The following is a 26,528-nucleotide window of genomic DNA, read 5'->3' as shown; positions in this document are numbered from 1 at the left end:
AACAGCACAGTTCTGGGAAGTTAAAAGTAAACACGACTCAAGTTCTCTGGTCTCATGGGACTTACTACTGGAGAAAGAGACTAGAAAGTAAATTGACAACATAATTGCAAAGATTGACAAATGTTAGGGAAAAAACGACCTAGAGAATACCAGAGGTCTGTCTATTTTAGATAAAACGGCCAAGAAAGGCCTCTCAGATGAAGTGACAATTATGCTAAAATCTAAAGGGTGTAAAGGGGTTACCTTGGGAAGAGTGAGAAGAGCCTTCAAAGGTATGGGTGCAGCACGGGCAAATGCCTTGGGGAAGGAAAGAGGCTTTGAAAGACTAGTTAGTGAGCTGAGGGTGGGGGCATGGTGGGAGTGGGGTGGGGAAGCTTGTTAGGAAATAATTTGAATTAAGTGCAAAGGCAGGTCATCTGACTTACATTTTATCCTGGGCACATCTCTGTGTTAAGAACAAGGGAGATGGTGGGAATACTACAGTTAAATGAAGTGTGGCTGACTATGGCTGTTAGAATCAGGGAAACCTGGCTTTAGATCCCACCTCAGCTCTTTACTAACTGGGATATCTTAGGAAAATTACTAAAATGCTGAGTCTCAATTCTCTCATCTGTAAAATGGAATTTTAATTATTATTAATAAATAGTATGTAATTTTGTATGGTTCTTATGAATACTGAAAATCACATATAGGTAAAAGAACTAGCACAGTGCCTGGACACAAGGCAGGCACTAGATAAACAGTAGTCATGATCAGATAAGCTACCTATTAGCACATATCATGAGGAGGTTACTCCTTAAACCATATAATTAGTTTATATTGTTAACCTCCCACTTTCAAAGTCCTTTTCCACTTATTCAAGGCCACATACAACATAGCCTGTACTACCCATCTTCCTTATTAACATCTAACAGTTTTCCCCCATTTACCTCAGCTTTCTGTTAACATTTATCCCTAGTAACTTTTGAACTCTGATCTGGAACTTAAGTTCAGAAATGCTTTCCCATATTAACTGTATCCTATCTTAAGTGTGTCATTTCCCTGCATTTCTTTCAGAATTAATAGCTTCAACTTGAAAATGTAGTATGTTTGTGCTTGTTGTTGAAATACGGCTTTGTGCTCAAATAATTTAGTTTCGTCTTCTTCAAGTAAGTTGTAAGAAGACATACACACTCCTTTTTTTATTTCCCTTCCTCCTCCCTTATTCAAATGTATTCTGTGATGTCCACTCATTTGTTTATTCAGGGAACAACTGCTGAGGGCACCACTATATTTAACAATCTCTATGCATTCCTGGGTACTTATGAATCAAACGTGATCACTGATGACTGGTCTCACTTTAAATTCAAGTTCACAAGACTCAAATGGATGCACAACACTGCCTGTGATCCTACTACATGCTCCTGACAAGGCTCCTCTCCCACACTCCAAACGACTGTCATATGTTCTCATCTTCCTAAACCTCCAATATCCCTCCCCTCCAGCCCCCAACTTATTGTCTTGGCTCATTCTTGATTGGGAAAATAGAAGAAAATGACAACTTCATTTGCCAACCTGTAAAGACTCTACCTTTTCTCTTTCATTGAAGGAAACACTCCTGTTCCCATCAAAAACCAACTCTTCCTTGTGTGTGTTGGATCCCATTCCCTTTCATTTTCTCAAGGTCTGTGCTCCAGTGATTCTTCATTCTTTTTTCTATATTACATTTACTCTTCTTTTTTTTTTTTTAACATTTTTTATCGAGTTGTAGTCATTTTAAAATGTGTCAAATTCCAGTGTAGAGCACAATTTTTCAGTTATACATGAACATACATATATTGATTGTCACATTTTTTCCCTGTGAGCCACCACAAGATCTTGCATATATTTCCCTGTGCTATACAGTATAATCTTGTTTATCTATTCTACATATGCCTGTCAGTATCTACAAATTTTGAATACATTTACCCTTCTTTGCTGAATGATTTCCAAACATAACAAATATCTTCCATCTTGAGAAAAACCCTCTCTTGAACTCAGGTTCCTCTCTGAATATCTCTCAGTTTCTGTGCTCTTCATGGCAAGAATTCTTGAACAATATTATTGTCTCTTAACCTACTTCCTCATCTCCCATTTACTCCAATTCACTCCAAAATGGCTTTCTCACCCTACATCCTGACTAGATACTTCTTATTAGGTTACTTATGATTTCCATGTTGATGACACCGGTAGTCACCTCTCTTCATCTTACTCGAACCTCTAAGTGGTACTCAACACGTTAGCCATTCCCCATTTTAAAACACAGAGGGCAAGCTGTTCTTCCAGTTTTCCTCCAGCCTCTATGGTGACTTCATTTCCCCTGCTAGCTCCTTCTCCCTAAGAAGTATTACCCATATTCATGACTTTAAATACCATATGTATGCTGATGGCCCTAAATTTTAATCTCCAGTCCTGACAGCTTCACTGAGCACCAACTGTGTATTTGACATCTCTACTTAGATAGCTAATTGGCATCTCAAACTTAATGGGAGCAAACCAAAGCTTTTGATTCTCCCGCACACTTGTTACTTTACTGCTCTTCCCCGTCTCAGTAACTGACACAACTGTCTACCTAGCTGTTCAAACCAAACACCTAACCATCAACCCTGAGTCCAGTCTTTCTCTCATCTCCCACATCCAATCCATCAGTAGGTCCTGTCAGCTTTATCTGTATAATGAACTCCGTATTTGTATTTTTTTCTCCGTCTCCTCACTTGTTCTCCTAGTCAAAGCCATTGTAATCCTTTGCCAGGACTCTTCAATTGACTCATACTTGGTCTCCATTTTCACTCTTGCCACCCTCCCCTACATCTATTTTCTACTCAGCACCCAAAATTACCTTCTAATATGGCAACCATAGTTATGGCAGTATCTACTAAAGCTGAATAAATATATATGTCTCAGAAATCCCATCTCTAGGAACATACCTAACAGAAACACATAAATATATTCACCAAAACACATAAACAAGAACGTTCATAGTACTAGCCACAATAGCCCCAACTGGAAATTACCCAAAAGTCTCTCAACAGTAGGATACATTACTAAATTTATTCACCCAAAAGAATACTGCACATTATTGAGAACGGATGAACAAGATGGATGAATCTCACAAACATAATACTGAGTAAAAGAAATCAGAAACAAAAGAGTACATACTAGGGGAGGACAGCTCAGTGGTAGAGTATGCGCTTAGCATGCACGAGGTCCTGGGTTCAGCCCCCAGTATCTCCATTTAAAAATTTAAATAAACCTAATTACCCCCCAAAACAAAAACAAAATTTAAATTTAAAAAGCAAAAAAAAAAAGGAAACAACAACAAAAAGTATATACTGTATGAGTCCATTTACATGAAATTCAAAAACAGTCGAACTAATCTGTAGTGTTAGAAGATACTGTTTACCCTTGAGATGAGTAGCAACTGGATGGTGGCAAGAGGGAGGGGAGTTGAGTGCTGGTTATGCCGGTGTGTTCATTTGTGAAAATTCATTGAGCTGGACACTCATGATTTATGTCCTTTTCTCTATGTATTTTATACTTCAGTAAACAGTTTTTTTAAAAAACCAGCAAGATCATGTCTCTTGTCTGCTTAACACACTTGACGGTTTCGTAGTTGACAGAAGCCCACCTGAATCCCCTAGTTGAAGGAACTCCACCCACCCTTGCCCCCTCTTATTCTCTATCACATCATCCTCCTTTTATTTTCCCTAGCATACCTACTATTTTGTTTTGCTGCTATAACAAAGTACCACAAACTGGGTGACTTATAACAAGGGTAATGAATTGTCTCATAACTCGGGAGAGGACAAGTCTGAAATCAAAAGTGTTGTCAGGATGTTGTTCAAATATTTGTTGAATTGATGACCTATGGTATGCTGCTGCTGACCACGCACAATCTCTCAGGCACTACAGATACTGACCGTCACACATTCTCCAAGCAGCAGTAGAGCACAAAAAGAGTTTATTATGTGCCAGACGTTACTCCTTGTGCTTCCTATTATTAGCTCATTTAATCATCACACTACCCTCTGTGATGTATACTATTATTCTCATTTTATAAATAAGAAAACAAGGTACAGAGCGGTTAAATAACTTGCTCAAAGTCAGAGTTGGTGAATGACAAAGATAGGTTTTGACCCCAGGCAGTCTAGACTTCCAAACCCAAAGTTGTCATCTCTGTTAAGTCCTACCTCTCTAGAAGCCCTTTACATCTCTACGCCTTTCAGAGATGGCGTTAATGGCAGCCACACAGGAAGAAATTTAGGACTATGAACCTGCTACAACAGGGCTAGGTGAGAATTCTTTGGGGATGATTCCACTCATCTCCTCTAGAGGGGGGTCTCAAGCTGAAAGATCCAAGAGGAATAAGGGTTGTAAAGTCTACCTCTAATTAGCAATACCAGGAGAAAATCAATCCAGTCCCTCATAATATATCTGATACTAATTATAGGAGGATCATACACATTTAAAATACTAATAGAAAGTCACTTCTAGAACTGGAAACAATTTTCTGAGCAATTTAAGTCATCAAGAAAAAGCAGATTTGACTTCATAAACATTTAAAACATCTGCACATCTGGAAAACTCCTTAGTTAAATAGACCATTCATGCAAATTAATGAAAAATATTAAGAAAAATATTAAGAATCTAGTAGATAAATGAGCAAAAGAACAAACAAACTTCACAAAAGAGGAACTACAAGTCAATATTTACAAGTAACAAATGATGTCAACTAAAAATAACAAGGAAGTGCCATTTTTTTGCCCTCATTCTTCAACTATATTATACCTAATACTGGCCAAGGCGTCGTGAAACAGGCTCTCTCATACATTACTGGAGGCTGAATATAATTATGCACAACGGCTTTGGAAAATAATTGCTAATGTTAATCAAGAGACATGAAATAGCCAAACTCTTTTAATTCAGTAATCCCAATTATGAAGCTCTACCATTAGGAAACAGTCAGCTCTTCATTGAAACATTATTGTAATCACCAAAACTGGAAGCAATGGAAATTTCCAGCAACAAAGAAACACAGTAAGGTAGAGCACTTGATGCAATGTAATGCAGTCATGAGAATGACAAGCACAAAAACTGTAACAACAGGGGAAATATTTATTATGTAATGTAAAATTTTAAAACCAAGATACAAAAATTATATGTAGATTACAAATATGAATACTACCTTGTTAAAATACATAGGGAAAAAACATTGTAATGGAAAACAATAAAAATTATAGTGTGATGAGACTACGGGTAATTTTCATGACACTGTTGCCCTAACTTCCTGTATTGTTATATTATCTTTCTGTAAAAGTTTAATTTTGTTGTAAATGAATTATAGGCTTATTGTAAAAAAAAAACCTAACAACACAAACTTTTATGACACAAAAGTCTCTGTCCCATGGTCCAGTGAAAGACACAGCTCACTGCATCTCATATCACATAACACATAATATATACTACATGTTATTTTTTGTACAAATGGAATCATATGTTTACTGCCTATAACTTTTCTCATTTCAATTGTCAAGCATCTCTTGCCTCAATTCACACAAAACCTCCCAACTGGTCTCCCTGCTTCTATCTTTTCCCTTCTTCAGATCGTTCTCCAAAGTAGCCAAACGAACCATGTAAAAAGCAACTTATTTCATTCTTTTTTTTCCCTTGCTTTATTCTTTTTAATGGTTGTGTAGTAATCTCCTGAATGAATAATAAGGTAATTTATTTAAACAATCCCTATTATTGAAGGAATTTAGCCATGAACATTCTTGTACATGTATATCTGATAACTTGCAATTTTAGGAAAATTCCTAGAAAGAGACTTTATGAATCAAAGAATCGAACATTTAAAATTTTGATAGACATTACCAAACTGACTTCCCAAAAGATTATACTAATTTACACACAGTTACCCAAATGCTCCTCAATCAATACTGGATGTTATCAACTGGTTTGGCCTTTACCAAACTCAAAAATGAGAAATGCTGCCTCGCTTAAGTTTGATTTCCATTAATTACAAGTGAAATGAAATACTTTTTAATTTTTTAATCAATTTTTTTTGTGTGAGGTGCTTTCTCATTCTTTGCCCATTTCATCAACAGCCTATCTGTATTTTTACTGATTTAATAGACTTCTGTATGTTAAGGAAATTTACCTTCTGTCTTCTGAGCTGCAATTATTTTCCATATTTTTCTTTCGTAAAAAATTTTTACAGTGTTTTTGATAGCTCAGAAAGTTTTAATTTCTAAGAAGTAAAATTCAGTCTTTTCCTTTTGGCTTCTGATTTTCATGACATGCTTGGACAGACCCTCTTTACTCCAAGATTATAAAAATATTCATTCATATTCACTCATGCTTTCATCTACTACCTTTAATTATTGTATTTTTGACGTTTACATTTGTGATCAACTTGGAAATTCTTTTGGTGTAAACAGTGAAGTAGAAGATTCATTTACATGGCTCTTTGGTCCCACTCATTACTTATTAAATAGTTCATTTCCCACTGATTTGAAATCTTAGCTTTATCACATATTAAATTTTCCTGTGTACTTCGTCTATTTTTGAACTCTATTCTGTTCCACTGATATTCTTGCACCAAGACAAAAATGTTTTAGTTTTATAATTTTATAATACGTTTCAATATCTGAAATGTTCGACTTTCCCTAATTAAGAACTGAAACTTTAAAACATAAAATGAAATACAATAAAGTTTACCTCCTCACTTTCCCCTCCAAGTATGTCTACCACACTCTCGGGCGTCTGAAAGACAGCCCAGCTCTCCCAAGGTGAATAGTTAAACACCGTACTGAATAGCTAAAGCGGCTCCGCTCAGAAGAGACAAATCTGAAGAAAAGTCATTAAGTTAGAAAACAGCAGAATCTCCAGATTTCCACCCAACTCGGAGGTTCCACTTCCCGCCGCAACGCCAGTCCACTGGCCCACGCCTGCCGCGTTTCCCAGCTCAGCCTCTAGAGGCCGCAGCCGGGCGGAAGCGGGTGGACCATGACCCACCCCGAGAGCAGCTGCAGCCGTCATGACGTCACGTCCGGTCCCGGCGGAAGTCCCGCTGGCAGACCGGGAAGTAGCTGAAGGCTGGGAGATGGCAGTTTTGGAGGCCCCGCTCCCGGGTAGACCCGAGGCCACGATGCCCCCGCGGTAGACCGGACCAGTGTGGCGGGGTTCGGGTCCCGAGGTAAAGAGCGTCAGGGGCTGAACGCGACCTTAGAAGGGAATCTGGGAACTCTGACGGCCTCTATTGCAGACCCTCCCTCACTTTGGGCTGTAAACTGCCTTTGCCGGGGCTGCCCTGGAAGCAGGTCCGGTTGGTGTCCTACCGCTCCTACGGGGAATGGCGCGGGGCGGGATTTTACCCCTCCACCACAACAGCAAGGCAGGTTGTAGCCTAGGACCGGGGGATTCAAGGGCGCCGATTCTCCTGACATCGTCTTCTTTACACTGCAGCAGGGATGGAAGGGTCTAAGACAACCAGCAGCACCATGCAGGTGAGCTTCGTGTGTCAGCGCTGCAGCCAGCCCCTAAAACTGGACACGAGCTTCAAGATCCTGGACCGTGTCACCATCCAGGAGCTCACAGGTCAGCGAGACACTTGGGGAGAGGATGGTCAAGATCGTTGAAAGTGGGCAGCTTTGGAGATGAAGGTCTTAGGGACTACACATAGCCTGTAAAGACACGCCTAGAAAAGTCGCTTCGTCTCTCTGGCTCCCTGTTTTCTTATTGGGAACATTAAGGAGTTCCGACACTGTGCTTCTGAGAGCTTTCTGTAGCAAGGAAAGGAACTTAATTTTTTGCTCCTGCTGTTTCAGAGTAAAGGAGTATGTATATATAATAATAAATGGGACTTGTTGAGGACTTGCCATATGCCAGGTGCATTAACTGCATTACTTTGGTTAGTCCCTGCAACAACCCTTGTAGAATAATACAATTATACTCCCCTATGGAGTTGTAGTAAAATTATCATTTTACCCATGAGGAACTGAGGCTCACAGAAGTTAAGTGACTTACCCAGTGGCCAGCAGCTGGTAAGTAGAAGAACACTATCAAAGTCCTAAGAAATGAGATGAATTTAGAAAAAAAAAAAAAAAAGGACTGGATAGGCAGTTTAAATAAGCTAATGGGTCTGGAGTCAGCCTGCTTCGATTTAAATCCTGGCTGTCATGTACTAGCTGACTTTTTGCAAGTTACTTTATCTCTCTAAGCCCTAGTTTCTTAGTTTCTTTATCTGTAAAATGTAAAATGACCACAAGGTAGTTGTAAGTATCAAATATGACAAAGACCATAAATACTTAGGAATATGCTGGGGAAATAGCACTCAGTAAATGTTAACTATTATTGTTACTACTCAATCTCTCTTTTTTGAGGGGAATTAACTCTTTAATATATTTTTTAATTTTTATTATGGAAAATTTCAAACATACAATCAAGAGAATTCCATAATGAACTCCCTTATATCCATCACCCCAGTTTCAACAATTAGCCACATTCTGCCATTCTTGTGTTCTCTATACCTCCACTCCCATCTCCACTCAATTATTTTGCTTTTTACTACCCACCCTTTTAAAGGTAAATGTTATGCATTGAAATGTACATATCTTAGCTATACTTTTTTGACAAATGGATATACTCATGTAACTCAGATCTACGTTGTGGTGTAGAAAGGTTTCATCTTCCCATAAAGCTCCCTCATGTTCCTTCCCAGTTGTTCTGGGGTAGAGGGAATGTTAACTTTTGTTAAACTTCAAAATTTATAACGAATCCCCATGTACTCACCACCGAGCTTCAACAATGATCAATGCATATGTAATCATGTTTCATCTACAGCCCCATCCATTCCCTTCCCATCCTAAATTACTTTGAAACAAATCCCAAACTTAAAAATACTATAAATATTTCAGTAAGTATTTTTGAAAGATAAAGTGTCCTTTTAAAGACATAATCATACCATTATACTGGAAAAAAATGTAACTGTTCCTTAGTCTGATTTATTGAGGGGAAGGGGAAGAAGACAACAGATTTTTCCTTGTGTAAGTGGTATTTTAAGAAAAAAGTGGAGGTGAGGGTGGTGATGAGAATATTTTTTATTCTTTTCTCATACTTTGCATACCTGCTCCTACTCTGATAAGACTCCTTCTGAAAGACTCACTGTTTTCCTTGCTCTTAGCTCCATTACTTGCCACAGCCCAGGTGAAACCAGGAGAGACCCAGGAGGAAGAGGCTAACTCAGGAGAGGTATGAAAACCCTGAAAGCAAAGTGAGTTTCTGCAGGGTACTTGGTGCTCCGAGAACCCTCAGACATGTAGGATCTCTGGTTAACAAGAGACATTTTGCATGATCAGGTCACTGGATGATTGGAGATACAGAAATGCATCTGAGGTCGTGGGGTTACTGAATGAGGCATCCATTCAAAAATATGGAGAGGCTCTTCTTTATTTGAAGCAGCATTATAAGCCATTGTAGGTGGGAGATGGGACGACCTATATATCCAGGTCATCCCGGGGCATTCTTGGTTTACATCTATTACTCTAGCTAATTATTAATATTCACTTCTCTCTAGTCTGGAAAGTATCTTGGTTTGGACATCACATTGTTTGATTACACTAACTAGAAAGGGTTGTCATTGTTAGAGAGCATGTCACTTTTTAAACTATGATAACATCAGTGAAATTTTCGTTGTCAAAGATAGATGTCATAAGATTTTGATCATATATAAATTATATCAAAGCATTGAAAACATAAATTATCTACTTTGTTCCGTGCCATGGCAAACTTCATTGCAGTCTGCTCTGGCTTTTTCCTTGTGCCATGATTTAGGGCAGTCTCCTCTACCCCAACTGGTAAGTGTTGAGAAAATGCAGATTTAACTATAATAGGGCACAGTTAGGAAATGCTATTCCCCGCAACAAATCAAATGGGACTTGGGGTTTGTCTGAACCCAGTGTTCTTTCTTAGTGCATGTGTCCAAGGATTGGCTAGATAACACCCATTTCTTAAGTCTGTGGTTTATCAAGTCTTGTGGTTATCAATCAGCAGTAAAGCCAAATAGTTCTGAGGCTGTTGGAGAAATAGAGTCAACCTCTAAGCTGCCAGAACTCTAATGCCCTCTTATTTCTTTCCCAGGAGCCATTTATTGAAACTCGCCAGGATGGTGTCTCTCGCAGATTCATCCCCCCAGCCAGGTGCCTACTCCTCCTCAGCCCCCTGTTCCTTGCCAAAGGCCAGTAGAATTTGAATTGAACCCAGAATTGAGACCTGGAGCCAGGTGATGGAGATGAGTCATCACCTAGCCTTTTGGCTCTTCCAGAAAGGATGTATCATTCCCTTACACGTGGCCCATCACCTTCCAGTATTGATTTTTTCCTGTAGCTGTTCACACAGTGGGAAGGGACCATAGCTCTCATGACGAAGAAAAGCTGAGAGCATAATTGTCTAATAAAAGGGCTCTTGAAAAGTTTTCAGATAGCTCATGTTAATTAAATGTTCAGGTTCTTAGTCTTGATGCATGTGAAGGTTGCTAGCAAGGGGTATAATATTTTTAAATGGTCTTTCCTGATTCTCCTTCCTTTTCTACTATAGACACATATATATCAGTTTTTGATGCCCCCTCTCCCTCCTTAGTCCATCCAGGCCAACCTTCGTGCTGAGTGCCCCTGTGGAAGACCAGCATGGCCTTCCCTTGGGAGAGAGGTACCCTTGGGAGGTCAGTCGGGCTAGGAGTGGGTATACGCCTTGAGGCCCCTCAGCCGGTGCTTGAGAGTCTCTGCCACTGGCACTGCAGTAGGTGGAGGAGGCCTCTCTGCTCCCTCATGTGGCCCGTGGGCGGGGGGCTGTCTGCAGGATGATGTCTACAGAAAGTGCCAACAGCTTCACTCTGATCGGGGAGGCATCTGATGGCGGCACCATGGAGAACCTCAGCCGAAGACTGAAGGCAAGTTGACCTCATTTTGGTGTCAAGCAGTGGGCCTACCTGGTAGAGGGGGTGTCTGGGCAGATAGCGTGGGGCAGGCCCTACCCTGACTCTCCCATGCTTCCAGGTCACTGGGGACCTTTTTGACATCATGTCAGGCCAGACAGATGTGGATCACCCACTGTGTGAGGAATGCACAGATACTCTTTTAGACCAGCTGGACACTCAGCTGAACGTCACTGAAAATGAGTGTCAGAACTACAAGTGAGTGCCTTCAGAGCCTCGGCTGGGAAACAGAGATCTGGGTCTAAGAGTTCTCACTACTCTGAGACTGTGTGGCCCTTACCCATGAGCTATGCTCCACTCAGGTCAGTGGAATACAGGTTCCCTCTGGTAAGAATTCTGTGCCTGTGTCCCTGGCAGACGCTGTTTGGAGATGTTAGAGCAAATGAATGAAGATGACAGCGAACAGCTCCAGATGGAGCTAAATGAGCTGGCATTAGAAGAGGAGAGGCTGATCCAAGAGCTGGAAGATGTGGAAAAGAACCGTAAGATAGTGGCAGAAAATCTCGAGAAGGTCCAGGCTGAGGCTGAGAGATTGGATCAGGAGGAAGCTCAGTGAGTGATCACCCTGTTCTTACATCTTCCTGCCCTCAAGGCTTCCGGAAAGGAAATGGCTTTCAGCTGAATGTGTCTGATTAGTTTGTAAACTGCAGTCAGCTGTCATTCAGCAGCATGTCTGCTCTAGATCCTGCATATTGTTCCCAGGCCCTGTTTCTAGAGGTTTGTCAGGAGGCTTACTTTTGAAGGGTCAGGATGATTAAGTGAAAAGAACATTGGTTAAATAGCTGAGAACTAGGCCCCTAGTCACAGCTCTGTCCTGTACGGAACTAGGCTCATTTGGGTAAGTCAGCCAGTAAACCTAGTCTGCCCCTCTGGAAAGATGAGCATATTGGCTACATTTGTTCTTTCAGCTCATAAATTTTTGTTGGTGCTCTTGACTTGAGAGAGCCCTCTAATGGAGGAGACAGTGTCCACACTAACTAAAGGTGGGAAGTGAAGGACAGAGAAAAAAGTTAATTTTTTTCACAGGATAGTGTCCTAAGTTCCATTGGAAATTATGTATACTAACCATTTAAAAGACAGTACAGGGGATGAGGGGGTAGAGGGTATAGCTCAATGGTAGAATGTGTGCTTAGCATGCACGAGGTCCTGGGTTTATTCCCCAGAACCTCCATTAAAAAATAAATAAACCTACCTCCACCCTTCTTCCACCAAAAAAACAAAACAAAAAAACGAACAAAAAAACCAATATAGAGGTGAAATTACAGAAGTTCAGTTATGGCCAGTTCAGGGAAGAAACTATCATTGACTAACTCACCTTGCTTCAGGAAAAGGTCAGAAATCCAAGAAGTGTCTGGTCCTGGTTTGGGAGAGTCCTATTTTCCTCCCCTTTTTGCATATGGGCATCTGAAATTTGAGACATTTCTGTCCCTCCCAGGCAAAACTGCTAGGGCAAGTATGTTCCTTTGAGTGGGATCTATGCCAAATATAAAAAGCTACTGTAACTAGACATGACCATAATCACTAGAATAAATCATTAAGAGGGTTGATGGGAGAGAAATTTTAGCCCCCAGTCTTAACATCCTTCAGTGGCCACCTTGGCTGTTCACAGGTATCAAAGGGAATACAGTGAATTTAAACGACAACAGCTGGAACTGGATGATGAGCTGAAGAGTGTAGAAAACCAGATGCGTTATGCCCAGATGCAGCTGGACAAGCTGAAGAAAACCAATGTCTTTAATGCGACCTTCCACATTTGGTAATGAGGGCTAGAGGGTGAGGAACATCTTGCAACACCACATATCTGGGCATTAGCTGTTGATCAGTAGGCCAGAGTACCCACCTCCCACGAAATAGGATTGTGCTATCTTCACCCCATCTAGGTTTCTTTCATTCCTTCTGATGGCATAGGCACAATCAGGGGATTGGAATTCTAGAGCTTAATAACATCCATTCTTCCAAGGAAAGGGAAAGATAGGAGGCCTCCAGCCACATGAAAATCTGGTCATCTGCCTGGTGTTGATTTCTTACCCCAGAGTCATTTGTTTATTCATGTATTTGACATTTTATCCATTTAAACTGGTATCTGTTGAGCATCTGCTATGTGGTAGGCACTGTGCTGAGCACTGGGAGGGCAACAGCAAGCAGTATGCACTCTGCCTTCTGGTTTCTGTAATCTTGTGGAAGAGATAGATCAGTAACAGGCAGTTATAATACAGTTTGGTGGTGGTAAACCCTGGGTGCTGTGGGGACACATAAGGGCACTTTACCCAATTTGAGGAGGCTGCATGGAATGTTTCCCCTAGAGGAAGTTGATGTTTAAGCTGAGATGTGGAATATAAGTCTGCAGAGGAGGGAGGTGGTTCCTGGCAGAGACCATCATGTGCAAAGGAACAGAGGAAAGTGGGAATGGTAATCTCCCACTGGACTGAAAGGAGCTTATTGTGACTGGGGATTGAGCATAAAGGAGAGAATGACAGGATATGAAACTGGAGAATTACCAATTCCTAAAGGATCTTGTAGGCCTCATTAAGGGATTTGGACTTTATCCAAAAGGCAGAGGGAGCCCCTGAAGCATTTTAGGCAGAAAAGTGACATAAGTACATTTGCACTTGTGAATGACGGCTTTACCTGCAATGTGAGAAATGACTTGGGGAGGAGGGCAAGATTGTTGGTGAGGGAACTTGTTAGTAGGAATCTAAACAGGAAAAGCTAGAGTGGTAACATTGAGTCTGAAGAGAAGTGGACAGATTTAAGAGGCTTAGGAGTAGAATCAACAGAGCTTGGTGGTTTTCCAGGAGGGAGGGAGGTGGGAGAGAGCGTTCAAGGATGACGCCCAGGTTTCTGCTTTGGCATCTGAGCAGCAGGGAGAGACATGGTGACTCATGTTTTAGACATGTATTTAAAGTACCAAGTAGAACTTGGCTATATGAATATGGAGATAAGGAGAGAGATTTATAGTAGGTTTGAGGTAAGAGCAGGAAATTTCAAAATTCGCTACGTTTTAAGTTCTCCCTATATTTTTCCCTGCCCTTCTGTAGGCACAGTGGACAATTTGGCACAATCAATAACTTCAGACTGGGTCGCCTGCCCAGTGTTCCTGTGGAATGGAATGAGATTAATGCTGCTTGGGGCCAGACAGTGTTGCTGCTCCATGCACTGGCCAATAAGATGGGTCTGAAATTTCAGAGGTAAGAAATGTAGCCCTTTCTTGAGTGTGGTACGTCTTTGATATAATCTGTATCTCTCACCTGGTACTCTTGTCCACTGTGGAGGAGGGAGTATTCTGGCTTTGAGGACTGTCTGCTTCTGGTTTTCCCCTCGCCACGGGCGCTTTCCTCCAATAGGCCAGTCCTTGAACTGCGTGACCATAGCAGTGGTCCCCAATCTCCTGTCTCCAGAACCTTAGTGTTCCTAAAGCTATTTTTCAGTTTTTGTTTGTAAATCTAAGCCAAAACATATGTTCATCCATAAAAGACCCTCAGATAATTATATAATAAATGTAGTTTGTTAGGTAAACAAAATCTTTTAAACATGGAGCCTGTGGAGAGGTGAGAGAGAGGAGTGGGAATAATAAAAGAGGCCATTGGGTGGCAGAAGACTGAAAATCACTGGGTTATAATATCCTAGTAATCACTTTAGGAGGAGTCCTATATCCATTTCTGTCTGCATCTCCATTTTAGGTATCGACTTGTTCCCTATGGAAACCATTCATATTTGGAGTCTCTGACAGACAAATCTAAGGTACTCTAGGAAGCCCCATTTTCACTGGAATATAGAATCCTTGTACCTCCTGGCAAAAAGATTTATTTTGATAATGGCATTACTTAATTTCTTTCTTAGACAGATCTCATGACAAGCCAATGTCTTGTTCAATGTCTTGTCTAGTTCAGTATTAGCTCTTTGGCGCCTGTAGAGAAAATTTAAGTTTTTACAGTTTGTTGAGAAGGGATATGGGCAGATCAGAGGGGAATGTGTGTACCAGGATGGGGACGGCATCACTGTGCAGTGGATGTTTAATACATTTCCACTGATGGTGAAACAGTTCTGGGTGCATTGTTATTTGCCCAGGGTTACTGTTGCCTGTGGAATACAGACAGCATGGCTTGAAAGATTGATAGGACTGGGAACAACCTCTGGTAGCCTTTGCTGGAGCCACATCCATAGCCAATTCTCTCTCCTCTGGCAGGAGCTGCCGTTATACTGTTCTGGGGGGCTGCGGTTTTTCTGGGACAACAAGTTTGACCATGCAATGGTGGCTTTCCTGGACTGTGTGCAGCAGTTCAAAGAAGAGGTTGAGAAAGGCGAGACACGTTTTTGTCTTCCTTACAGGTCAGTATCCCCAAATGCTAATGAGCCTAGAGTAGGACCAAGTCGAGCAGAATTGAAGGGACAGTAAAAATGGAGGCAAAATGAGTATACATGGTGGGAAAGCAGAAAATGGAATAAAATCACATGAGACTTGATGGGCAAAGACTGAGCCAACACTGCAAGCAGGATAGAATGTGACCACCTGGTCCCTGGAGGAAAAAGAATGTTGACTTAGATGGTGTGGGGGATTTTCTTGGCACAGAGCTCAAGCCTGCTCTCCAATTTCAGGAAGGCTTTTTCCCTTATGCCCTTGGAAATACACAGGAAGGCTTCCTTTGGTCAAATTTTATAGGATTGATAGATGGAGACCTTAATTCAAGAGAGTAAGGCTGAGCTGCTTCTGTCACCCCAAAACAAAGCATTTCTTCTCTTCTGCCTCCCTTCTCTCCCCATCAGTTGAGGGGTGCCTAGGAAAACAGTGAGGAGAACTTGTAACCCTCGCTTACCCTCTGTTACAGGCATCTCATCTGTTGGGGTGTGTGTCCTGTCCCTGTACTCCACAATGACAATGAGGCTCTTGTGACAGCCTTCTTGATTTGGGGCTTTCAAGCAAATCCAAAATACACTACCGTTCCTTGCCAAGAGTTCTCTAATAGATAAGATGACGTGAATGGTCCCATGATCAAGTCCCTGCCCTTTTGCCTGAACTGACTTAACTTAGATCTCAGTTACTAACGAGCTCTGCTGTGTCCATCTGCAGGATGGATGTAGAGAAAGGCAAGATTGAAGACACAGGAGGCAGTGGTGGCTCCTATTCCATCAAAACCCAGTTTAACTCTGAGGAACAGTGGACAAAAGCTCTCAAGTTCATGCTGACAAATCTGAAGTGGGGTCTTGCTTGGGTATCCTCGCAGTTTTATAACAAATGACTGACTTTCTTTTTTCCTTAGGGGGCTGTTTGCCTTAAGGCTTTATTTTGTTTTGTTTGCAAAAAAAAAAAAGTTTTAAATTAAATTCGGGTACTATTAAGCAGCACATGTTTACAATACCAAAAAAAAAAAAAATCCACAAAAGCCACTTTATTTTGAAATATCATATGACATATAGTGTGCAGAGCTACAACATGCCATGTATAGCGACCAGCCTTTGTCATAGTTTTGACTATTAACCCAATGCCTTCCTTTCCTTCTGTCCCCTCAAAACAACTAATTTAAGTTTGCTTTTTTTAAAAAACTGAGTTGAATTGAGATTGATGTGTTTTCACTGGATTTTATCTCTCAACTTCCTGCACTTAAAATATGAAATAGAAACTTCTGTCTCCACTGAGACAACGATATGTGTGAGATGCAGTTGGATAATGTGAGAAAATGACATATAAGCTTTGGTCACCTTGTGATGTGATCAGAAGCTTGAAATTTAACACTTCTCACTCGGTTCTAGTACTGAATGCTTACTCTGCTCTGTGTTAGAGATATGAAACAATGTTTGATACTGTTTGAGACATTATGGAAAGATTTAATTATTTGTAATAAAAGATTTACTGAAGTCTGATAACTGCCCAGAGGTGCACTGTTGGGTTTTTCTTTAACTAAAATAGAGTACTTTGTATCCTGGGAGAATTGAGTTCAAGTGCAGGTATGTGGAAAGTCTGCTGAAACATGTTTAGAGATGGGGTTTTGTTTTTTTAAGACTCTAATAGAAAAATAGACAGCTGTAGAGAAAGCCCTATTTGTGTAGATCTCAGTAAAAGAACAGAAATGTTAAACTAACTCTAAGGGAAAATAAAGGCTACCTCCTTGATGCTCAGTCAGCGTCACTCAGATGGTCTCAGTTTTTGAGCCCCTGGTTTATACTAAATTCCATTTCTGATGTTCTCTCGTAATAAAATGAACAGTTAAAGAAAAGCCATAAATATCTTGTTAAACAAAAATAAACTAATTTCACTGATATTCTATCTCCTCCCAGCTCTTTGACATTTTCAGTCTGATACGACAAGAAGGGCAGGCTTGTCCACCTTAAATCTTTCTCTGATACAGAAGAATAAGCATGCAGTTGGAATATACAACATAGCTCAAAATACACTTGAAGATTTTGTACCCTGAGTATGAAAGTAAACAAAGGGAGGTTTGGGTGCAGTGACGGAAGGCTGTTTATACTTGGATTGCACCTGCCTCACGTGTTGGAGGAAGTTGCAGCCCTCAGAGCTCGGGCCCCCAGGTGGGGAGGAATAGGCTGCTGTCGGCCTGGAGTGTTGGCTCCCACGCTGTGAGTCAGGATTGTGTAAGAGAACTCAGCAATGCTTTCCACAGCAATGCCAGTGATGCTCTGCAAATGCCCCACAACCTTCAGAAATAGAGACAGATTTCTTATTACTGAATAAACATGTGTTAGTGTACAAATAGACACAGACAGCCCCGGGGCTGTTCTCTCAAGCCAAATGTAAATTTTTCTGTTTCTCTGAATTTACAGAGAAGATTAAATCCAGATCCCAGTGTTTGCCAATGGCCAGATTACACTAGGATACCTTTGCCCTGATAGTGTCAGCATGGAAAGTTTCTGCTAGACGTTTCCCTCTGCTGGAGATAAGTTTTATGAAATATGAGAGGGATATTTGGGTCTTGACATTTTCTCTATTTGGGAGGATATACTTACTGGACTTTTAACATTAGCAGATTATCATCATCAAGGGAAATGAACAAGCTGAACTTGGGCCTCCATTTCCAATTTCATAAGGGGAAAACTGGAGAACATTATCCAGTCCTATCCTAGTTTTTTTCACTCCCAAATCCTAATCATTTGTTCTAATCCTAGGTCTTGGCACTTTTATAACTTGTCTTCTGTTTTCCTTTAACTGATGGGAGAATGCTTTCTATTAAATGAATTCTGACCATGCTGGTCCTGCTCAGTGGTGCGTACCTGGCTCCAACACTCATGGTTTTGGATGAAAGCACTTGCTGCAATGATTCCTACTGCCAACAGCATGAAGTCTTCCTTCACTGAAACAAACTTTTCCCTGAGTGATTAAAACCATATTAATTTTGGAACTAGAATGAAACTTGATCTAAATCCTAGAGTCATGATACTTCAACTTTGAGTTATTTATGTTGATCATTGTGGATTTTTTTAGATGTGGAGGGAAATGGTCAAGTAATAACTAATTGACCCCCTCTCCCAACCTCCCCCAACTCAACTGGGATTAAAACTTGAGCCTCCTGTCTGAATGGTGTATGAGCCTTTTGTTGTTCCGTCTCCCTAATAAATGTAACCATGAGGCTTTTTACTAGTCTGACTTCACAGAAATCAAATACTTTTGTCCAAGTTGCAACCTTGTTGACTGGCTTTTTTTCCTAAGTGACTATAAAAGCAGTTCAGTAATCTCAAATTATAAGCAGCTATAAAAGAAGAACTAGGAAAGAAAGGATGTTAATTACTTGAAGTCACTTAAATTTAAAAGTAAAAGCCTTTAGGGTTTTGCTGATTGGGTTCAGTCATCTGCATCCAAGCAACAGATTGGAAGTTAATTAGAACTAGGTAATTCATGCAGGTTATCTGTGGACTGGGTGCCTTGCTAGGTAAATTCCATTCCCCAAGTTCTTTTGGTATGTTCCTGACTCCCTGTTTCTGGAAAGACCTTATACTAAAGGAGTTGCCTTACCCTTGCAGCTGACTGGGTGTGGAGTTCTCAATTGAAGCCCTCAGCAAGCTCTCATATACGGGTTCATGGAGAAGATACACTAGGTCGAGCAGGGTCAGGCAGGTTGCATGCAGCCGTGTGACTGGAACCAAACAGCCATTGTATCCTAAATGGAGTATGTGCATGGTAAAGAGCATTATGTGCATCTCTGATCAAAATCACAGTTGTCATGTGACACAAAGCTGTTGAGCTGCTAATGTGCTTCCTGGTTGCTATGTTCTACTGTAAGAAATGTCTTTCACTGGAGGTCAGTTTTAAAGGACAAAGGGAGAGGTAGAGAAACCTCCATCTACAGTATTTATACAATTAGAGCGTATTTGTTTGTTACCCCTTATGCCTCTCTATAAAATCAACTCTTTGATCATGTGATAAGAGACTGTTTAATGAGCCCAAATAAAACCCAGGTGCTGAGACCTGTGTTTCTTTCCCTGAGAAATACTAGAAGGAGCTACTTTCCTCAGTCATTGCCAGCTTCCTGCTGTCCCTCGTTGGCAGGTTCTGCCCACTGCCCTCAAATCCCTGGGCACATTCTTATTGTTTTCTATGGAAGACTCCTACCCATATGCCTGACACACTTAATTAAGTACCTAAAACCTCCAGAAGCATCTCCACATATGCCAGGGGAGTAGGCAGATTGATTTGGAAGTTCAGGGACTTCAAGACATCAAGCTCTGACTCCAGCAGTTCTTCTTTGGTGTGTAGATACCCCAGAGCCTGGAGGAAATTCAGGACTGTAACGTTGCTGATTATCTGAGCAAAGGAAACCAACATAGAATGAAAGGGAGAACAGAGTGTCAGAATAGAGGTCATACATCTTGGCATAGTATACAAAGCCCTTCACAATCTAGCCCATGCCTTTATCTCGCCTTCTCTCTTGGTAACTCTCCCTTATACCCTCCACTTGTCCTATAGAATTACTTGCAGTTCCCAAACCCACATGCTGTTTCCTGTACCTGAATCTCCCTCCCCTTCCCCCCACAGTTCCCTCTGCTTTCCTTACCTCTTCTCCCCCTTCCCTAAGGATTCACCCATCTCCCCTTCAAGAAGTCATTTTCTCTACATACACTTCCTTGCTTCTCCAAGGCTCATGAGGTACATTCATAACCCTCTGTATTTATACTGATCAGAGCACTTTCTGACGTTATTCACCTTTGTCTTCTCTCGTTAGATAATAAATTCCTTGAGAGCACAGACAATATTTTTACTCTTGTAACCAAGGCATCTAGTGCAACATCTGGCCATAGAAGACAATAAATATTTGTTGAGTCAATGATACTTTACAGACATTGCATAGTCATGTGGAAACATTTTATCCTTTATAAATGTAATAGTTTTCCTTTAATACTGATAGCTATGTTGGCAATTCAGGCACCTTATGTAAACTGTCCTTGGGTCCAAGAGGAGAAAAGGTGACCTGTATGAATGATGGCATCTGTCCAGCAATTAATTATACTTTGGGAACAGAACCTCAGGCTATTTAATAACTGCCTGTGTGTGACTCTGTGTGTGTGTGTGTGTGTGTGTGTGTAGGAGGTATGCTTAGGAAGCACAATTACACTCTGGAACTTCCGCATGAGTATTCTCACCTAGCCTAGGTTTCTCATAGCCATCTTTGGATGAGCTGGTTTCTTTCTAACACTCAGATGCCCATGAGTGACCCCACTCCTTACTTTGTAGTGGAAGGAAAGTTTGCTCGCCAGCTGAACACATGACACAAGACGCAGGATAAACTTGTTGAAAAGCTGCTCTTTCAGGGCCCTCCAGTTCTGAGGCTCTGTCTTATCTCTCAGCTGGATTGCAGCTTGCCTGCAAATGTTCTCTGCCTGCTTAACCATAAACCTATAAAAAAGGGAAAGGGGAGAGGAAACAATCCACACTCGCTCAAACTAAACGGAGTTTGTGCTTCAAAGTATGCTACATCTTATCCTCTCCAATGTCAATAGCTCGCTTAAAAAATTTACATTTGCAAATAAAAGAGGGTGCAAACCAGGTCTCATGGTAAGAGGCAGCTAGTTTATATATTTTTAAGATTACATTAGCCATTCTGAGAGGTACCCCTCACAAAGGCCGTATGTTCAGGGCTTTACCTTTCTAGGATTTCTACAGCCTGGTAGCCCACAGATTTCTCCAGACACCATTGTTCAGACAGGAGAAAAACAAACTCTGCCAAAATAGGAAAGAAGAGCCTAATTCACAAGGTGCAACCAAAACCACTCTGTGAAGTCTTGGCATTGTGTAAAAGCCATGATGGGGCTAAGGGAAAAGGGTCAGGAGGTGAGAAAGATGAAACTGAAACAACTCAAGCTAAGCCTGCTCTTCCCTTCACTGCCCATAGGCAGATGAGAGGCCTGAAAAGGAGGCTGGCTGAATGCAAAGACAAAGGCTTACTAAGCCCCCTCAGTGTCCCTTGAGCCTTCCTGTGGGTCTCAGCTGATAAAAGACTTGGCCAGCTGCATGTAAACACATCAGCTAGTCTAGCTGGCCTCTACACCATGCTGGGAACCCCCAGCTTCAAGGAAGATTTTTGGTTGGATAAAAACCCTAACCCCTATATTCTGTTTTCAGTGGATTGTTGACAGGAGCAGAAAGGTCCCTCCTGGAACTTCGATAGTCTTTATAACACTGTTTGCTTAGTAACCACCCTCTGGAGAACTCCCATTGCTTTACAAACACGATTCACCTTACAGCTGGACACCACCTCTCCACCACCAGTTTGTTTGGTAAATCTATGGTAGCTGAGCCTCTCCCCAGGAGCAAGTTCATTACTGTGAAGTGGCTTGTTTGGAAAAAAAATCCCTTAAATCAGGGAACAGAGCCCAACTTGGGCAGCAGGGGAGGGGAAATCACTGGTCAGGTGGGAAGGGTAAGATGCCTTGGCAAGATTTTAGGCTGCCTGTGTTTCTCTTTGAAAGAACAGCCCCAGATAGAATTCTATTTAGTTAGCAATATCATTAGGGGGTGGAAACAAGGATAAATGTTAGTTCTCAAAGCTCCTACAGAACTAGGAACTTTAAGCTTTAATCCACAAAGAATTACATATAGCCGAATTACCATGTATCTTCAGAGAAAATTTGACTTGGGGAAAAAAACTACCTGCAAAATTTAAGCAAGCACCCGACAGTTTAACAATCTACTCGACACACATTACATGTAGATATATGTACAAAACCTTATCGTTACAGAGGCTGAAGTTATGCTAGCAGTGTCCAGTGAAGAAGAGTTTTTAAGCAATTAAGCAAAGTATCCTAGAACACATAATTGTTTGTTATTAGCCAGTATTGTTTGCTGGAGTTTAGGTTTTGTTTCTTTGTTTCATTTGTGTGTTTGGTTTGATTTTGCTTTTGATCTGAATTATCTGGGCAATTATTTCTATTTTCCATTTTAAACTGCCAACGTTTGAGTTAGGTGGAATGGATGAGAGTTACACTTCTCTCTTACTGTTGGCTCCACCTCCTATACTTACAAATATATTCAGATCTATTAACTAAAAGATTCTCCTCTATTCTCTTATGCTAGGGCTCTATCTCTCCAGCTTTCCATCTATTAAATTTCTTGAAAGCCTAGCTTACATCCGCTGCTTCCACTTCATCAGTCACTCCCTAATGTTCTGCAGTTTGGCTTCTACTTTTCCCAACTTGCTGAAATGATTGTCTCAAAGGTCAGAAAATACATCAAAATTGTTAAATATCATGGCACTTTTGTAAGCCTCATTCCTGTTGTTCATATCCCTGAAGCATCTGAAACTGCTGGCCAATCATCTTCATGAAACTCTCCTCTTGGCTTTTAAAGTTCTGTTCCTATCTCCCCAACCATTCCATTTATTTCCTTCATGACTCTTCTTCTTACTCTGCTTTCCTGAACACAAAATGTTTCCCAAGGAACTGTACCTGACCTGTTTCTCTTCTCTCCCTCTAAGAGCTCATCCTCTGCCACAGTTTCAACAGTATCATGATGGAGACAACTCCCAAACCCTTATCTCTAGTTCTGACCTCTCTTCTGATTTACTTTTTAAACAGCGTGCTAGAAACGTACCTTCCTCTTAATGTTCTACAAGCACCCGAAACTCAGTAGATCCAAAACCAAAGCTATTTTCTTTCCCAAACAAGTCATTTTTCCTCCTGTTTTATTTTTTTTAATGTATGTCTCTGTTTCTCTTTATGGCGCCAATATATTCCTAGACTCAACCTTTGGTAGTCATCTTTGCCTTCTTCACTTCTTAAATTCATGCATTGCAGAACCCTAGATTTTACTTCTGAAATGTTTTGAATCCATCCTCCCATGTCATTCTCTCTGCCCTATCACCTGAACTACTGACAAAGACTCCATCGGTCTTCCTATCTCCCATCTCTCTTTACTCCAATCCATCCTTTACATCATAGCCAATTTTTTTTTTTTTTTTTTTTGGTGAGGGGAGGTAAATAGATTTATTTATTTATTTGTTTTTAATGGAGATACTGCTGATTGAACCCAGGACCTCGTGCATGCTAAGCATACACTCTAGCACTTGAGCTATACCCTCCCCCAGCCAAAATACTTTTTCTAAGGCAAAGGTTACAGCTATATCACTCCCATATGAAGAACCTTCAATGCCTTCTTGTTTTCCTATTATCCTGGCATTCAAAGTTCCACATGGAATTTCTCCAAACTACCTTTCTGGTACTTTCAACTACTCTGCCATATACTCTAGCCAACCTGGATGACATGGTATCCACATTCACCTGAAGTGTCTCTATTCTGATGGCTTGACTCATGTTATCCCCTTTTAGTAGAAACACGGTCCCTGCCTACCAACTTCAACTAAAATGTCATCCTTCCTTTAAGGTCTACCTCAAGTAACACGATGCCTGGAGGACTCCTTTAATTCATCCTACCCCCACCTCTCTCTTCACTCCTTTCTATCCCCATAAAAGCTTATTTTATCTGGTATGTCACTTAAATAACTATACTTGTATCCAGTCATTTGCAGATTTGTCCTAATATCCTCCAAAGATTATATACATGGTTTGAAAGTGGAGACTAGATTTTCTTCCATCTTTCTATCCCAGGAAGCAGGAAGAATAACGTATTGAAATCAAGGGTAGGGTGCTGGCGAGTCTTGCTCATCATTGTACCCCTAGCACCTAGCATACAGTAGGTACTAACGAAACTTATTTGAAAGAGTAAAGTACACTGAATCTCAAAGTCGGCGCCTCAAAGACAGATGCCCAGTCTCCCATAAACCCAGCTCCCTGGCCTGTGTCCCCACCCACGATCCGGGTCTCCCTGAAGCTGCCCATCCGGCTCGCAGCCTCCTGCACGGCCTGTTCATTCTGCTGGGCCAAGTGGAGCAGAGCGTCTTCGATTGTCTCTGTGGCAACAGCTCCAAACTGAAAGTCACTGTGAGAAGCCAACCTTGGCCTCACAGGTCGGTCCATTTTCAGAACGCTTTTTGGGCACCCGGACAGCTCACTGAACCCATAAACCGACCCCCTTAGTTTCTCTTCAGACTGCCACACCCTGGATTCTCCGTCCTTCCGTATGCTGGTTCTCGCCTCAAGTCTGAGGAAAACCCAATTAACTACCACAACCTCCAGCCTTCCGCAGCCTTTTACCGCCCCAACGGCCACCGACCCCTCAGCCAATCAGAAAGCACGGCCTCTTCCTGCCTGCCCCGCCCTTCCCCTACGGCCAGGAGTCACACGCTTCGGGAAAGGAAACGCGGACTACATCTCCCAGCGTCCCCTGCGTCAGCCAAGGACTACTATTCCCACTAAGCTCCGCGCCTCGGGAGCTGCGAAGAGCGGAGCGGTAACATGGCGGCGCCGGGAGCTGGAGACCCTCTGGAAGCTAAGAGTGGAAAGGCCCCTATGGCTCAGCGCATCGACCCGACTCGGGAGAAGCTGACTCCAGCGCAACTGCAATTTATGCGGCAGGTGCAGCTCGCCCAGTGGCAGAAGACGCTGCCGCAGCGGCGAACCCGGAACCTCTTGACCGGCCTAGGCATTGGGGCCGTGGTGTTAGCAATTTGTATCCGTCTGGACTATAGACTCAGGGAGACAGCGTATGGGGGCAGGGGGAGGGGAGCAGAGGCGTGTAGGAGGGCAGTGCGGGGGTGGTAGAAAGAGCCGGAGCTGTGAAAGTCTTGGCTACTTCTAACGCTGAGCCAAGAGTTTAGGGTATCTTACTTTGTCATTTTAAAGGTGCTCTTAAAAAATTTTTTTTTAAAAATTTCTTTGGGGTGGGAAGGTAAGTAGGTTTATTTATTTATTTTTGATGGAGGTACTGGGAATTGAACCTAGGACCTCGTGCATGCTAAGCGTGCACTCTACCACTGAGCTGTATATCCTCCCCCTTTAAAGGAGCTCTTTTAATATAATGTATTAATGATAACGGAATCAGAACAGCAGAGGGCAGAAGATGGAATCACTGAGGATGAGAGATCAACAAGGGTGGTTAAGCAAGTCTGGGAAAAGGGAATGTGTGTATTCCACATGGTTTCCTGAACCCACCTCCCCAGATGGTTACACCTTCTACTCGGTGTCCCAGGAGCGTTTTTTAGATGAGCTGGAGGATGAGGCCAAAGCTGCTCGAGCCCGAGCTCTGGAAAGGGCATCAGGACACTGATCCAGATGGGCATTGCGCATCTCCAACCTGCTGGAGCCTCTTCACCTGATGGATGGTGCCCCATGACCCTGTAAAAACTGAGGCCTGCACACAGCATTGCTGGCCTTCTTACTAACCTTGGACAATGTAGCCAGGCCCAAGTAGCCAGGGGTTTGTGCATTTGTCTATTGTCAAGGGAACATGCCCACCTCGCACTCACTGTGTGTGCACTCACAGTATGCAGCCACTGACTCCTTGTAGTTTGTTTCCTTGTTTGAGGTATCTGACCTTGGCCTTTCGCAAGCTTTCTGACTTTGTGGTTTATCCCCTTCTCTTCCCAGGGGCTGGCTGGGAGGGTGGAGAATAAGAGGTGGGCTGTTATGGGGGTGGGTGTGGCAGCTCTGTGCAGGGTTGGAGCCTAAAGTGGGGAAGATGGGGTCAGGTTGAGAATAATAAACTGAGTCATCTCTCTTGGAGTTCAGTGAGTGTGTTGGGCTGACACTTCATGCTGGAAAGCTCCACAGGCAGTAGCTGCAGCTGTGGCATTGCCCCAGGGAGCTGTAAATGTTTAACTAGAATTACTTTTTCCGTGCAATCTTTCCACCTGATTTAAGGGAGAGATCATGGTGGGTCACGGCTGTTTGAGACTGAACCAGGTCTTGGGGGAAGGAAGGTCACTCTTGTCTACCCTCAAGAATGCACTACTCCAACTTCACTGCCTTTTCCCGTCTTGAGAGAGGTAGGTGAGGGATGAGGGGCAAGCAGCTTTCATTCCTTTAACTTCTACTGGGGCCTGCTTGTGGACGCGTGAGGTGGGGCCAGGTGGGTCACTGATCTTGCAGTTTCCTCTTGAACTGTTGGCAGGAAGCCAGAAGGCTGGGTTCCACCCCTGCCTCCCATTGTAAGAGGGGAGAGTCCCTTCTAAATCCTCCCCTG

General features: G+C 42.1%; 3 protein-coding genes across 8 annotated transcripts; 2 read left to right on the top strand and 1 right to left on the bottom strand.

The window, feature by feature from the left end:
- Positions 1-7,065: 7,065 nt before the first annotated feature.
- BECN1 (beclin 1) lies at positions 7,066-18,533 on the top strand. 6 transcript variants are annotated; one of them, XM_031468721.2, is made up of 13 exons: positions 7,066-7,213; positions 7,483-7,614; positions 9,200-9,267; positions 10,156-10,214; positions 10,654-10,722; positions 10,873-10,963; positions 11,070-11,206; positions 11,366-11,560; positions 12,618-12,764; positions 14,047-14,196; positions 14,689-14,749; positions 15,195-15,337; positions 18,128-18,533. In XM_031468721.2, exons 2-13 carry the CDS (start codon positions 7,488-7,490, stop codon positions 18,165-18,167), a joined length of 1,287 nt encoding a protein of 428 aa, XP_031324581.1. In that variant the 5' UTR covers positions 7,066-7,213; positions 7,483-7,487; the 3' UTR covers positions 18,168-18,533. The 6 variants fall into 6 exon arrangements, with proteins under 6 accessions (XP_031324581.1, XP_031324578.1, XP_031324580.1 ...); XM_031468718.2 differs by lacking the exon at positions 18,128-18,533 and adding an exon at positions 16,077-16,870; XM_010981809.3 differs by lacking the exon at positions 18,128-18,533 and adding an exon at positions 16,077-16,870 and having other exon boundaries at positions 7,069-7,213; positions 7,486-7,614.
- On the bottom strand, positions 17,443-24,613 carry CNTD1 (cyclin N-terminal domain containing 1). The gene is made up of 7 exons (XM_010981811.3): positions 24,256-24,613; positions 21,098-21,173; positions 20,681-20,849; positions 19,598-19,760; positions 18,972-19,116; positions 18,233-18,329; positions 17,443-17,659 (listed from the first exon to the last, which is right to left on the bottom strand). The coding sequence occupies exons 1-7, from the start codon at positions 24,422-24,424 to the stop codon at positions 17,489-17,491; spliced, it is 990 nt and encodes a 329-aa protein (XP_010980113.1). The 5' UTR covers positions 24,425-24,613; the 3' UTR covers positions 17,443-17,488.
- A 131-nt stretch (positions 24,614-24,744) lies between these two features.
- Positions 24,745-26,073, top strand: LOC105090477 (cytochrome c oxidase assembly factor 3 homolog, mitochondrial). The gene is made up of 2 exons (XM_010981808.3): positions 24,745-25,016; positions 25,507-26,073. Exons 1-2 carry the CDS (start codon positions 24,803-24,805, stop codon positions 25,611-25,613), a joined length of 321 nt encoding a protein of 106 aa, XP_010980110.1. The 5' UTR covers positions 24,745-24,802; the 3' UTR covers positions 25,614-26,073.
- The last annotated feature ends 455 nt before the right edge of the window (positions 26,074-26,528 follow it).

This window comes from Camelus dromedarius, chromosome 16, assembly GCF_036321535.1.
Source record: "Camelus dromedarius isolate mCamDro1 chromosome 16, mCamDro1.pat, whole genome shotgun sequence".
NCBI classification, from domain to species: Eukaryota; Metazoa; Chordata; class Mammalia; order Artiodactyla; family Camelidae; genus Camelus; species Camelus dromedarius.
The sequence above is the reverse complement of the archived record's forward strand: the minus strand, read 5'-3'. Positions and strand labels throughout refer to the sequence as shown.

Bases quoted from the DNA above. Each gene is read 5' to 3' on its own strand.
- BECN1 (XM_031468718.2), top strand. From the start codon at position 7,488: ATGGAAGGGTCTAAGACAACCAGCAGCACCATGCAGGTGAGCTTCGTG. The intron at 7,615-9,199 runs GTCAGCGAGACA...CCTTGCTCTTAG, and splicing joins CACCATCCAGGAGCTCACAG to CTCCATTACTTGCCACAGCC. The intron at 10,723-10,872 runs GTACCCTTGGGA...GGCTGTCTGCAG, and splicing joins GGCCTTCCCTTGGGAGAGAG to GATGATGTCTACAGAAAGTG.
- CNTD1 (XM_010981811.3), bottom strand. From the start codon at position 24,424: ATGGACCGACCTGTGAGGCCAAGGTTGGCTTCTCACAGTGACTTTCAG. The intron at 20,850-21,097 runs GTAAAGCCCTGA...CCTTTTTTATAG, and splicing joins GCTGTAGAAATCCTAGAAAG to GTTTATGGTTAAGCAGGCAG. The intron at 19,117-19,597 runs GTACTTAATTAA...TACTCCATTTAG, and splicing joins GATGCTTCTGGAGGTTTTAG to GATACAATGGCTGTTTGGTT.
- LOC105090477 (XM_010981808.3), top strand. From the start codon at position 24,803: ATGGCGGCGCCGGGAGCTGGAGACCCTCTGGAAGCTAAGAGTGGAAAG. The intron at 25,017-25,506 runs GTATCCGTCTGG...CCACCTCCCCAG, and splicing joins GGCCGTGGTGTTAGCAATTT to ATGGTTACACCTTCTACTCG.